Source organism: Chlorocebus sabaeus, chromosome 20 (assembly GCF_047675955.1).
Source record: "Chlorocebus sabaeus isolate Y175 chromosome 20, mChlSab1.0.hap1, whole genome shotgun sequence".
In the NCBI taxonomy this organism is placed as follows: domain Eukaryota; kingdom Metazoa; phylum Chordata; class Mammalia; order Primates; family Cercopithecidae; genus Chlorocebus; species Chlorocebus sabaeus.
Genome location: NC_132923.1, coordinates 120,066,706 through 120,078,770, shown reverse-complemented (window position 1 = coordinate 120,078,770; position 12,065 = coordinate 120,066,706). Strand labels below are relative to the sequence as shown.

Genomic DNA, 12,065 nt, shown 5'->3' with positions numbered 1-12,065 from the left:
CCCTGGGCTCTAGCTCCTCACCTCCCCCTGGCCGGCACACGCACACGCGCATGGACAGCTTGACCATGTCCCTTAGAGTCTGGCTTTGCTGTGGGCAGGGGACAAGAGGGCCGTGAGTGGGTGGGGGCCCCTGGGGACCCACCTGCCCCATCCCCGCCCACCTCATGGCACTCGCCTTTCTGGTCTTGTACAACGACAGGCAGATGGAGATGGCGGAAATGAGGAAGATGCACAGGGCGTACCAGTAGTAGTGGTCAGCCAGCCACAGCGCGATGCTGAAGGCCTGGAACCCATAGTAGGGGTTCAGTGCCTGGGGGAGGGGCAGGAGGCAGCGTCAGGGCTGCGTCCCCCAGGGCAGCCCAGCCACAAGCTGGGTCTCCTGTGCCCATGGGAGCAGAGGGCCCAGTGGCTGCCAAAGGACTGGAGCCAGGCCTTTCTCCTGGTCAATCCCATCCCCACCCACCCAGACATCCCCAGGGCCCTCAGTTTCTCCACTCCAAAGAGGACAAGGGTTTATGACCAGCCTGGTCGACATGGTGAAACCCCATCTCTACAAAAAATACAAAAATTAGCCTGATGGGGTGGCCTGTACCTATGCTCCCAGCTACTCAGGAGGCTGAGGTGGGAGGATCACTTAAGCCGGGGAAGTGGAGGTCGCAGTGAGCTGAGATCGCGCCACTGCACTCCAGGCTGGGTGACAGAGAGACACCCTGTCTCAAAAAATATAAACAAATAAATAAATAAATAAATAGAATGAGGGTATTTACTGAACCCCCACTACATGCCATGCGCTTTATCTAAGTGTCACACAACAGCAATGACAAATCCACAAGGCGGGTGCCACCATTAGCACCATTCTACAGATGAGGAAACCAAGGCATGGACGGGTTAAGCCACTGGCCTAAAACCACATAGTTCCAGCCGGGTGCGGTGGCTCATGCCTGTAATCCCAGCAATTTAGGAGGCCGAGGTGAGTGGGTCACCTGAGGTCAGGAGTTCGAGACCAGCCTAGCCAACATAGTGAAAGCCTGTATCTACTAAAAATACGAAAAAAACAAAAAAAAATTAGCTGGGCGTGGTGGCAGGCGCCTGTAGTCCCAGCTACTTAGGAGGCTCAAGCAGGAGAATCGCTTGAACCCAGGAGGCAGACGTTGCAGTGAGCCAAGACCGTGTCACTGCACTCCAACCTGGGCAACAAGAGCAAAACTCCATCTCGAAAACAAAAAACCAAAAACCAAAAACCACATAGCTCCTAAGAGACAGACTGATTTATACGGGGCCAGACTCAAAGATCTCTCTCTCTTTCATGGTGCCTGCCCCTGGTCAGAGGGCTGGGATGTTCACACTTTATTCTAGATGTGCCCAGGTCACTCACTGGCTTCTCTTTGTCCCTGTGTGACCTTGGCCATGTCACAGCCTCCCACTGAAGCTTGGGTTTCTCAGGTGTGAACAGTACAGTCCCAGGCCCAACCCACGGGGCTGCTGGGAGCACAAAGTAGGGGATGCACAGAGAGGACCCAGGCTCTAGAGTGTGTCTCTGGGGACCCGGTAGGAGCTTAGGCCGTGTGGATTTGCCTCTTGGCCTCCAATCCTTGCAAGTGGGGCCCCAATCTGTGACCCAAGCCTTGGGCAGAACCTCCAGTTCCTGGACCTGGTCTCTCTGGCTGGGCTGACTGCGGCAGGTTCTGAGATGACGATCTACTATGGAGAAGGGGACAGCTGGTCTGGTTGCCACCGTAAAGTGGCCCAGAGGAGGCAAGCCCTGGGCCAAGGTCACACAGCACGCCAAGCCAGGGCTGGAGCAAGACCCAGGGACAGCCCTACCTCGTCCACCAGCAGCTGGGGGTAGGACTTGACCGGTACGCTGATCACGTTGGGGCCATAAATGGCCTTCCTGGAAGAGGGGATGAGTCCAAGCCATTAGAAGGAGGAGCTGTGGCTGGACCCTCCCGGGGTGAAGGAGCTCCTCATTTTACAGCTGGGGAAACTGAGGCCCAGAGAAGGCAGGTGACTGGAAGCCAACCACATTGGGGAGCAACACAAGGGGCCTCAGTTCTCAGGACGCCCCGGCCTCGGGCAGCACTGACCTCACCGTTTGGTCCTGGAGGCTGAGGCCATGGCGGGAGCGGTGGATGTCGTCACAAGAGCGGCCGTGGTCCAGCAGGCTGGGGATGGGTGCGAGGGGACACGCATGGGCCACGGGGCCTGAGCTCTGCATTCCCTACCCTGTGCAGGCTGGAGACTATTGGCTCCAGGCTCCCCATCCCTCTTCTGCCACACTGAGCTCCTGGGAGCAAGTAAGCCCCCCTTGAACCCAAGGCTTGGCTTTGCCCTTTTATTCCTCTCACTGGGCTCCAAACCAAGTCACTGAAGAAGGAGAACAGAGAGATGATGCTAACAATATGAACAGTGAAAGAGTAGCTGTTATTTAGTGATAAGGGCACTATTTATACTGATGATACCTTGGGCGAGTCACTTAACCTCTCTGCCTCAGTTTTCTCATCTGCAAAATGGGGGCAGTGACAGCACCTACCACATAGGGCCATGGGTGGATTAAGTGGAGCAAGCCTCATGGACTGCTTTGGACGTGCCTGCCATTTGCTAAGTGATGAATGCACAAGTGATTTTTGCTATTATCCCCATTACGCAGCAGAGGCTGTTGCTGCCATCCCCATCTCCCCTCTGCCTCACTTCCACGACAGCTGGACCCTGTAAACACCTGTCTTTACCTGAGGCCTTCTGGCTGTGTGTGCACCCTCTGCCTGTGAGCCTGGAAAGCGCAGAAGGTTCGTGTCCCATGACTGATAATGGCAGGGAATTGATGAGTAAGTGTCCCAGCTCCCTCACTCCCTGTGTGAGGTCACTCGGAGGTGTGTGGTCTCCACTGTCCTGAGGAGATCCCCAGGGTGACTGAACTCGGGGTGTCCACAGCAGTGGCAGCCAGCATAACCTCCCTCCGTGCTTCCGTCCCTTCCCCAGCACTGCCTGGGATCATCTTCAGAACAAACTCCCTGCCCTTGCGACCTCGGCTGGGGGTCTGCTTCTGGGGCATTCAAACTGAGGTGTGTGAGCAGGTCCCAGGGGCTCACGCCTGTAATTCCAGCACACTGGGAGGCTGAGGTGGGTAGATCACTTGAGGTCAGGCATTCAAGAACAGCCTGGCCAACATGGTGAAACCCAGTCCTACAAAAAATACAAAAATTAGCTGGGTGTGGTGGCACGCACCTGTAATCCCAACTACTCGGGAGGCTGAGGCAGGAGAATCCCTTGAACCCAGGAGGCAGAAGTGCAGTGAGCCGAGTTTGTGCCACTGCACTCCAGCCTGGGCAACAAGAGCGAAACTCCATCTTAAAAAACAAACAAACAACAAACCCCCCCCCCCACACACACACACACACAAACTAAGGTGTGTGGTGAGCTTGTGTTTTTCTTTTTTGAGATGGAGTCGTGCTCTGTCACCCAGGCAGGATGGAGTGCAGTGGCGTGATCTCAGCTTACTGCAACCTCTGCCGCCCGGGTTCAGGCGATTCTCCTGCCTCAGTCTCCTGAATAGCTGGGATTATAGGCACATGCCATCATGCCCAGCTAATTCTTGTATTTTTAGTGGATACAGGGTTTCAGCATCTTGGCCAGGCTGGTCTTGAACTCCTGACCTTGTGATCCACCTGTCTTGGCCTCCCAAAGTGCTGGGATTACAGGGGTGGGCCACCGCGCCCAGCCCGAGCTCGTTTCTTAAGCCTTTTGTAGGTGGCAGAGCAATGACTAAACCCCGAGGGGACAGTCTGAGTCCAGAGCTGATGGTCTGATTCACAGTGGTGTCACCACCTCGGACCAGATGCGGTGCCAAGCTCTACGTGAATTATTATCTATTTCACTGTCAAAACAATCCTAGGAGGAAGAAGTTATCTTCATGCTCTATTTACAGACAGAAATCCCAGGCCTGGAGGGGCTCAGTTACCTGCCCAAGGTTTCAGAAAACAAAAGCATCAGAGGTGAGAGGGGAGCCCAGGCCATGCCATGCCACCATCTATGCCCAAGCCAGTGCCACTCTGGGAGGTGATGAGAGCCACACAGGCCCTGACTCCTACCTGACCTGGTAGAAGGCTTGCTGGGTCTCAATCCAGATATAGCGCTGGCCCTGGAAGAGGTAATACCGCAGCATCCGCTTCTGGGTGGGAGAGAGGAGAGGATGGGTTGGAAGCTGGCCCCAGCCCCAGGAGTGTGCTTGTGCTGGGAGCTGAGGGATGGGGAGTAGCGGGCAGTGACTGGAGTCACCAGACGGAGAGGTGGGGAGGGGCGTGAAAGTGTAAACGTGCTCAGAGAGCATCCTGGATGTTTGGGACAACAGAACCAAAAGGTGATTGGAGAATATGAAGTCTGACTCTCCCATTGCACAGATCATGAAACTGAGGCCCAGAGAGGGGCAAGGACTTTTCCAGAACCCATCCGTCCACTCACCGCCTCCTCGCTCTTGTGGAGCTGGGCCGTATCCTTCCAGGCACCCTCTGGTACCGCCCCCACTGCTGCCTGGCTCCGGCCATCCTCCACCTGGGCCTGTGGGGGCGGCTCCAGACTGGGGAGAGGGGGTGGGAGTTACTATCAAGTTCTGGGAGCTGCCCTGGCACCTCCCCATGCTCACAGAGCCACCTTCCCTCCCTAGGATGGGAGGTGCCAGAGTCAGTCTTCATCAGGGGGCAGAGGGTTGGGGAGGCCAGGGGATCAGGGGCTTCTGGGAAGCGGCAATGGGGCTGCCTCACCTGCCCTCACCGATGGCCTCAGTCTGCACCTGGACAGTGAAGAGCTGCCAGGAACTATCCTGGAACACAGAGGTGTGGACTCAGTCCCGGAAGAGTCCCCTCCCCTCCCAGGCCCTGTCCCACAGCCAGGGGGCCCCTGCTGGAGAAGGCAGAAATCAAGGCTATGGGGAGCCCTCCAGAAACCACCTGACCCGTCTCTTGTGCCCACTGCTGAGATGGGAAAGCTGAGGTCCAGAGAAGAGCAGGACCTGCCTAATGTCCTATGGAAAGTCAGTGGCCGGGTTGGCACCCAAGCATCCTCCACCCCCGACCCTGACCCTCACTGCCCTTCTTTAGCCCCAGGCTCGGCCTGATTCTCACCTCTTTGTCTCTTATTTCGATAACGAGTGTTTCGGCGTGGGCCAGGTTGCAGGGCCGGAGCCGCAGCCGCACCCCCCACAGGGGCTTCCAACGGAAGAGCAGCAAAGGGATCCCAGCCATCATCCAGACCACGACGTGATAGCCGATGACCCTCCATGGACTGCCACAGTAGCCGCTGAGCCTCTGAGAACACAGCGAGAGAGGGCCCAGGTCGGGGTGGGGGCAGGGCTGGAGTAGGAAGCTGGGGTGTCTGGGTGGGCCTGGGCACTCTCCCCCTGCAGCTTTTCCCCACCCCACTCTGCCCACTCACCACGGATGAAACTGAGGAGCTGAGGGGATCTATTGATGTCCCTATCGTCAGGGTCCCATAACCGGTGGGCGTGCTGCCCACGAGAGGGCTGCTGTCTGTGGACAGAAAAGAGAAAGGTCATTTGGGGAGGTGCCTCCTCCTCTTGCTTCCTTAAAAACAATAAACATCAGCCTGGGCGCGGTGGCTCACGCCTGTAATCCCAGCACTTTGGGAGGCCGAGGTGGGTGGATCACTTGAGGTTAGAAGTTTGAGACCAACCTGGCTAATATGGTGAAACCCATCTCTACTAAAAATAAAAATATTAGCCGGGTGTGGCGGCACATGCCTGTAATCTCAGCTACTCAGGAGGCTGAGGCAGGGAAAATCACTTGAACCCGGGAGGTGGAGGTTGCAATGAGGCGAGATCACGCCACTGCACTCCAGCCTGAGCAACAGAGTGAGACTCCATCTCAAAAAACAAAACAAAACAAAACAAAAAACAATAAGCACCTGGTCTGATAGAGCCCAAAGCTCATGTCTTACTGTGTCCCTTATCTGGCTCTTCTGTCAGTTCTTACTCACAGTGTTTTTTTTTTTTTTTTTTGAGACAGAGTGTCACTCTGCCACCCAGGCTAGAGTGCAGTCACGTGATCTTGGCTCACTGCAACCTCTGTCTCCCAGGTTCAAGTGATTCTCCTGCCTCAGCCTCCCGAGTAGCTGGGATTATAGGCAGGCACCACCATGCCCAGCTAATTTTTGCTTTTTTGTAGAGATGGGGTTTCACCATGTTGGCCAGGCTGGTCTCGAACTCCAGACCTCAAGTGATCTGCCCACTTTGGCCTCCCAAAGTGCTGGGATTACAGGCGTGAGCCACCGTGCTTGGCCAATAGTGTCTTGTTTCCTTGCGTGTGTGGTTCTCTCTGCTGTGTATGGCCCAGAATTGGAGAATGGGGCCTGGTCAGTGCCCCAAGCCCCCACGGTGCTCGTGCATCCAGCCATTAGCTTTCTTGGAGCTCTGGGTCTCACTTTTCCCTCCTCATCCAGTCCCTACCCTGAGGGCAGGGGTCATGGCTGCTTATCTTCATTCGATCCCGTGCCCAGCCCAGGTCTGGCAGTGAGGAGATGCAAAATCGAGTCTGGACTGATAAGAGGTCAGTCCTGCAGGCCTATCTTTACAGATGGGTAAACTGAGACCTGCGGGATGTTATCAGGTGGTTCTATTGTAGATATTCTTTTTTTTTTTTTTTGAGATGAAGTCTCGCTCTGTCGCCCAGTCTGGAGTACAATGGCATGATCTTGGCTCACTATAACCTCTGCCTCCCAGGTTCAAGTAATTCTCCTGCCTCAGCCTCCCGAGTAGCTGGGATTACAGGCACCCGTCACCACACCCAGCTAAGTTTTGTATTTTCAGTAGAGACGGGGTTTCACCATGTTGGTCAGGCTGGTCTCGAACTGCCGACCTCAGGTGATCCGCCCACCTCACCTCCCTGAATGCTGGGCTGACAGGCTGAGCCACTGCGCCTGGCCACAGATATTTTTTTCACTCCTCGCTCCTGTGCTGTAGAGCTGTGGCCTTAGCAGGGCAGGCAGCCAGTGGATGTTCTGGGGTTCCAGAGTGGGTAGAGCTCACCACTCCCGCCCTTGGACAGCCTCTGTCAAGGTTCATCTACGGTCCTAGACCACCTGGAGCACCTTTTACACATGCAGATGCCGGGGCCCTCCCCAGACTGGCGGGATCAACTCCTCAGGCCCGGGCAGGGGTGGGCTGGGCATCTGTGGTTTCATAGGAGCCTCTGGAGAAGTTCACTGAGCAGGCTGGGAAAGTTGGGCGGGTGGGGGTAAGGCTGCTGATATTCTGGGCTCCCTCCCCCATCCCCCAGTCTGAGCCCTTCTAAAATTTCTACCCAGAGTCCAGAGTGCCCCAGGCAGCTGCTGTGGGCACAGTACCCCCAGCCTCTGAACAGCCCCATCCCCAAGCACTCTGGCTTCAAGACTCCTAGAGGGCTCACTGTGCACAGGGTCACCTTGCCCTGGCTCTCTTTACATGGCTAACGTATTAACCCTGCCAGGTAACCTTGGTTGTGATCTCCTTTCATTAATTAATTAATTAATTAATTTTTCACTCTTGTAGCCTCAGCCTCCCAAAGTGCTGGGATTACACGCATGAGCCACCGGGCCCAGCTTACAGTTTTCAGTATATAAGTCTTTTTTTGAGACACAGTCTCTCTCTGTCACCCCTGGAGTGCAGTGTCACAATCATAGCTCACTGCAGCCTTGACCTCCCAGGCTCAAGCGATTCTCCCACCTCAGCCTCCAAATAGCTGGGACTACAGGCACAGACCACCACGCCCAGCTAATTGTTTTTTTTTTTTTTTTGAGACGGAGTCTCGCTCTGTCGCCCAGGCTGGAGTGCAGTGGCGCGATCTCGGCTCACTGCAAGCTCCGCCTCCCGGGTTCACGCCATTCTCCTGCCTCAGCCTCCTGAGTAGCTGGGACTACAGGCACCCGCCACCGCGCCCGGCTAATTTTTTGTATTTTTAGTAGAGACGGGGTTTCACCGTGGTCTCGATCTCCTGACCTTGTGACCCGCCCACCTCAGCCTCCCAAAGTGCTGGGATTACAGGCGTGAGCCACCGCGCCCGGCCAGCTAATTGTTTGTTGTAGAGATGGGGTTCTGTCTTTTTGCCCATCATTTGTTCTTAAGAATTTCTTTTTTGATGCTGTGTTTCTTTCTTTTTTTTTTTTTTTTTGAGACGGAGTCTCGCTCTTGTAGCCCAGGCTGGAGTGCAGTGGCCGGATCTCAGCTCACTGCAAACTCTGCCTCCCGGGTCCACGCCATTCTCCTGCCTCACCCTCCCGAGTAGCTGGGATTACAGGCGCCCGCCGCCTCGCCCGGCTAGTGTTTTTTGTATTTTTTTAGTAGAGACGGGGTTTCACCGTGTTAGCCAGGATGGTCTCGATCTCCTGACCTCGTGATCCACCCGTCTCGGCCTCCCAAAGTGCTGGGATTACAGGCTTGAGCCACCGCGCCCGGCCGATGCTGTGTTTCATACAGCAAGTGCCTTTGCCTCTCCGGGCTTCCATTTCTCATCTCTAGGACGATAGTCTCGAAGCATCCAGCACACACGGAGGCAGAAGCCAGCTCGTCCCAGGTATTTGAAGTTCCTTGGAGGGGTTGCCTGGAGAGGTGAGCAGGACCCGGCTTCCGGACCAGGGGCGCGTGGCTTCTGCTCATCCATTTCCCAGGCTCTCTTCTCCTTTCACATCACCGTGCTGTCTGAAGCCACGGCTGCCCCACGGCTCCCTAGGCCCATTCAACAGTTGCTCCTTGTACCTTAAAACCCTCAGGCCAGCCAGGCGCAGTGGCTCACGCCTGTAATCTCAGCCCTTTGGGAGCCCGAGGCGGGTGGATCACAAGGTCAGGAGATCAAGACTAGCTGAGACCATCCTGCCTAACATGGTGAAACCCTGTCTCTACTAAAAATACAAAAACAAAATTAGTTGGGTGTGGTGGCGGGCGCCTGTAGTCCCAGCTACTTGGGAGGCTGAGGAGGGAGAATGGCGTGAACCCGGAAGGCGGAGCTTGCAGTAAGCTGAGATCACACCACTGCACTCCAGCCTGGGCGACAGAGTGAGACTCAGAAAAAAAAAAACAAACAAAAAAAACCCTCAGGCCAACAGCCCAGCGGGCTCAGGGATGGGAACGGAGCCATCACTGTGGTGCTGATTTGATTTCCTCCTGCACCAACCCACAAGGTGGGTTCCCTTACCCAGTTTGACAAACGAGAGCACTGAGCGTCTGGGGCAGCTGCCCTCAGACTTGTCTCACAGCTGGAACAGGGCTGACCTTACTCCCAGGTCCTCTCTGCCCAGCACACCGACTCCTGACATTCCCATCAGCATCAGGCTCATGTGGGTGTCACTGCCCTGCCTGCTCACAGTACCTGCCATGTGCTGGGGGGTCAGGAAACACTGACTGACTGACTGAATGAATGCCCGTCTCATGGACACAACAGAGCTTGAAGGCAAAGGTGGTGGGAGTTGGGGGGGGAGGGGCTCAAGCCTCTTCCTTGTTCTTTTTTTTTTTTTTTTTTTTTAAAAGAGACAGGATCTCACTCTGTCACCCAGGCTGGAGCACAGTGGCACAATCCTAGCTCACTGCAGCCTTGATCTCCTGGGCTAAAGGAGGTCCTCCTGCCTCAGCCTCCCGGGTAGCTGGCACTATAGGCAGGTGCCACTGCACCTGGCTAATTTTTTTTTAGTAGGGACAGGGTCCCATTTTGTTCCCTAGGCTGATCTTGAACACCTGGCCTCATGCGATGCTCCTACCTCAGCCTCCCAAAGTGCTGGGATTACAGGTTTGAGCCACCAGGCCCAGCCTCAAGACTCTTTATGAACAAAAGGTTCTTCATAAAGAGGGTGGAGTCCCCAGTATGTAAACAGCGGTCCCCCTGGGAAGTTCTTCCTCATGTCAATTGTATGACTGTCACTTCACAATGGCACTCTCTCAGTCAACCTTGGCAAGGAGGAGGAGGAGTACGGAACTTGAGGGAGGAAGTCACTGCTGTGGAAACCTCCAGAGCCCCTCCCTGCAAGGATCATGCCCAGGGCACTCTCTCCTGCAGTACATCTGTTTATCCCCAGCCACAGCCCAGTCTCCCCAGGGCGGCTGCAGGAGGGTATCCGAACACTCACCAGCTCAGACCACCAGCCCAGAACAGGCACCCACAGGCTGTGTGGGGGGCGAGAGCACCTTCATGATGGCATTGCTCTTTTTTTTTTTTTTTTTTTTTTGAGATGGAGTCTCCCTGTCTCCCAGGCTGGAGTGCAGTGGCGAGATCTTGGCTCACTGCACCCTCTGCCTCCCAGGTTCAAGCGATTCTCCTGCCTCAGCTTTCTGAAGTAGCTGAGACTACAGGCACACGCCACCACACTCAGCTAATTTTTGTATTTTTAGTAGAGATGGGGTTTCACCATGTTGGCCAGGCTGGTCTTGAACTCCTGACCTCAAGTGATCTGCCCGCCTTGGCCTCCCAAAGTGCTGGGATTACAGGCGTGAGCCACTGTGCCTGGCCTGTCATTGCTCTTCTGATTAACAGCAGCTCCCATGGAGCGCTCACCATGCCCTGTGGAAGCCCTTCAGTGTGCTAACTCAATGAAGCTTCACACACAACCCTCTGGGGTAGTGACTATGATTATCCCCATTGTACAGTTGGGGAAACTGAGGAACAGCATGTGAATCCCTTGTCCAGGGTCATAGAGTTTGAAAGGGGAGAAGCTGGAAATGAGTGTGTCTGAATGAGCACATTCCTCCTTAAGACCATTCCATGAAAAGTACAGATTAGGATTCCCATTTAAAACGCGGCTCAGAGAAGTGGATTAACAAGCACAAAGTCACACAGCTATGAGCGGCCAAAACTGGACTTGAACTTGGTCTGAGGTCACAGCCCCGGGGCAATGTCACCAGCACTGTGGAGCGGAGGGGCTAGAGCCATTTGGGACCTCTTATTTCCTGCGGAAGCCTCGGCTTCCTGCTGGTGACCTGGCAGCAGTCCAGGGCGGCTGCCTCCTCCGGGGCTGTGGTTCCCGGAGGCAGGGAGCTCCTGTCTTCTGCCAGGCTGGGGCGGGAGTGTGTGTGAACCGTCTTCCCATCTTTGGATCTGGATTCTAGGGGACGTCTTTCCTCATTCTTTCCCCTCCCTCGCCAGGGGTGCACTCTAGGCTGTGGGGCTGGAGGCTGAGTGACAGACACTGAGATGAGACTTTTCTGGATAGAGGAGGGTGACTGGCCCCATTCCCAGCAGGTGGGATTTAAATTAGACCCTGGAGGAGTGGGCGTAGGGCAACTGGCCCGGGATGGGTCGCATGGAGGGTGTGGCCCTTGGTCCCGGGTGTGACAGCTTTTCTCTAGGGGCCTGAGGCAGGGGATCAGGAGTGGTGCTGTGGCCCAGGACATCTACCCAGAAAATGCGGTCCTGGCTTCCCCAATCCCATTCATTCATTCAGCCCAGAGGGGTTGCCCAAAGGCCCGAGGATGCAGCCGCCTCCCCGACCTGGACATCCGTCACTCGGGGTGAGATCCAATTAAGTGGACGTGGGGTGGCCTCCCCGTCCCCACACGCCCCAGGACCCTCTTGCACAAGCGCCCGGCTTCCAATCCCGCGGCTGTGGGGTGCAGGGGAGGGGAGGGACTGGCTGTGCGCGTCGACGCCATCCCCGGCCTCGGCGTCTCTGGGAAGAAACCGGGGCCGAGTCCCCGTCCAAAGGGAGGGGACGGGCCCAGGATCCCTGCCCAGGGCCCGCTCCCTGGGCTCGCGACCCCGCGATGGGGGGCGTCACCTCCCCTTTCCCTCGAAGGGGCGACGACTAGGGGCGGGCCCGGGACCGCACAGGGCTCGGGCCGACCCGGGCTCCTCACTCACCTGCGCTCATGCCGGCTCCTCGCGCTCATCGCCGGCCCCGGCGCTGCGGCCCTCGGCCTGGGCCCAGGCGTGCTCAAGGCCCTGGGCAGGGGCGCGGTCCGGGCGGCCCGGGGCGGGGGACGCTGGGCTGGCGCGGGGCTGGAGCTGGGCTGGCGCGGGCGGGGCACCTGGGCTACCAGGCTCTGCGCGGCTCCGACACTGCCGCAGTCCCTCCGTGCGCGCCGCAAGCCCCGCCCG

The 12,065-nt window shown here is 56.5% G+C and overlaps 1 protein-coding gene across 4 annotated transcripts in view; it reads right to left on the bottom strand.

The window, feature by feature from the left end:
- ATP13A2 (ATPase cation transporting 13A2) overlaps positions 1 to 12,065 on the bottom strand; it is a 27,046-nt gene extending 14,981 nt beyond the window's left edge. For 2 of the 4 annotated variants that reach the window (XM_037998044.2, XM_007980326.3), the window contains exons 1-10: positions 11,829 to 12,064; positions 5,428 to 5,522; positions 5,118 to 5,300; positions 4,758 to 4,816; positions 4,459 to 4,573; positions 4,089 to 4,168; positions 2,088 to 2,165; positions 1,825 to 1,894; positions 176 to 310; positions 22 to 88 (exon numbers count right to left, since the gene is read on the bottom strand). In XM_037998044.2, coding sequence (XP_037853972.2) covers positions 22 to 88; positions 176 to 310; positions 1,825 to 1,894; positions 2,088 to 2,165; positions 4,089 to 4,168; positions 4,459 to 4,573; positions 4,758 to 4,816; positions 5,118 to 5,300; positions 5,428 to 5,522; positions 11,829 to 11,838 — 892 coding nt within the window. In that variant the 5' untranslated portion in view covers positions 11,839 to 12,064. Of the gene's footprint in view, positions 1 to 21; positions 89 to 175; positions 311 to 1,824; positions 1,895 to 2,087; positions 2,166 to 4,088; positions 4,169 to 4,458; positions 4,574 to 4,757; positions 4,817 to 5,117; positions 5,301 to 5,427; positions 5,523 to 11,828 lie in introns of all 4 variants that reach the window. The other 2 variants (XM_037999659.2, XM_037998373.2) reach the window with 2 other exon arrangements.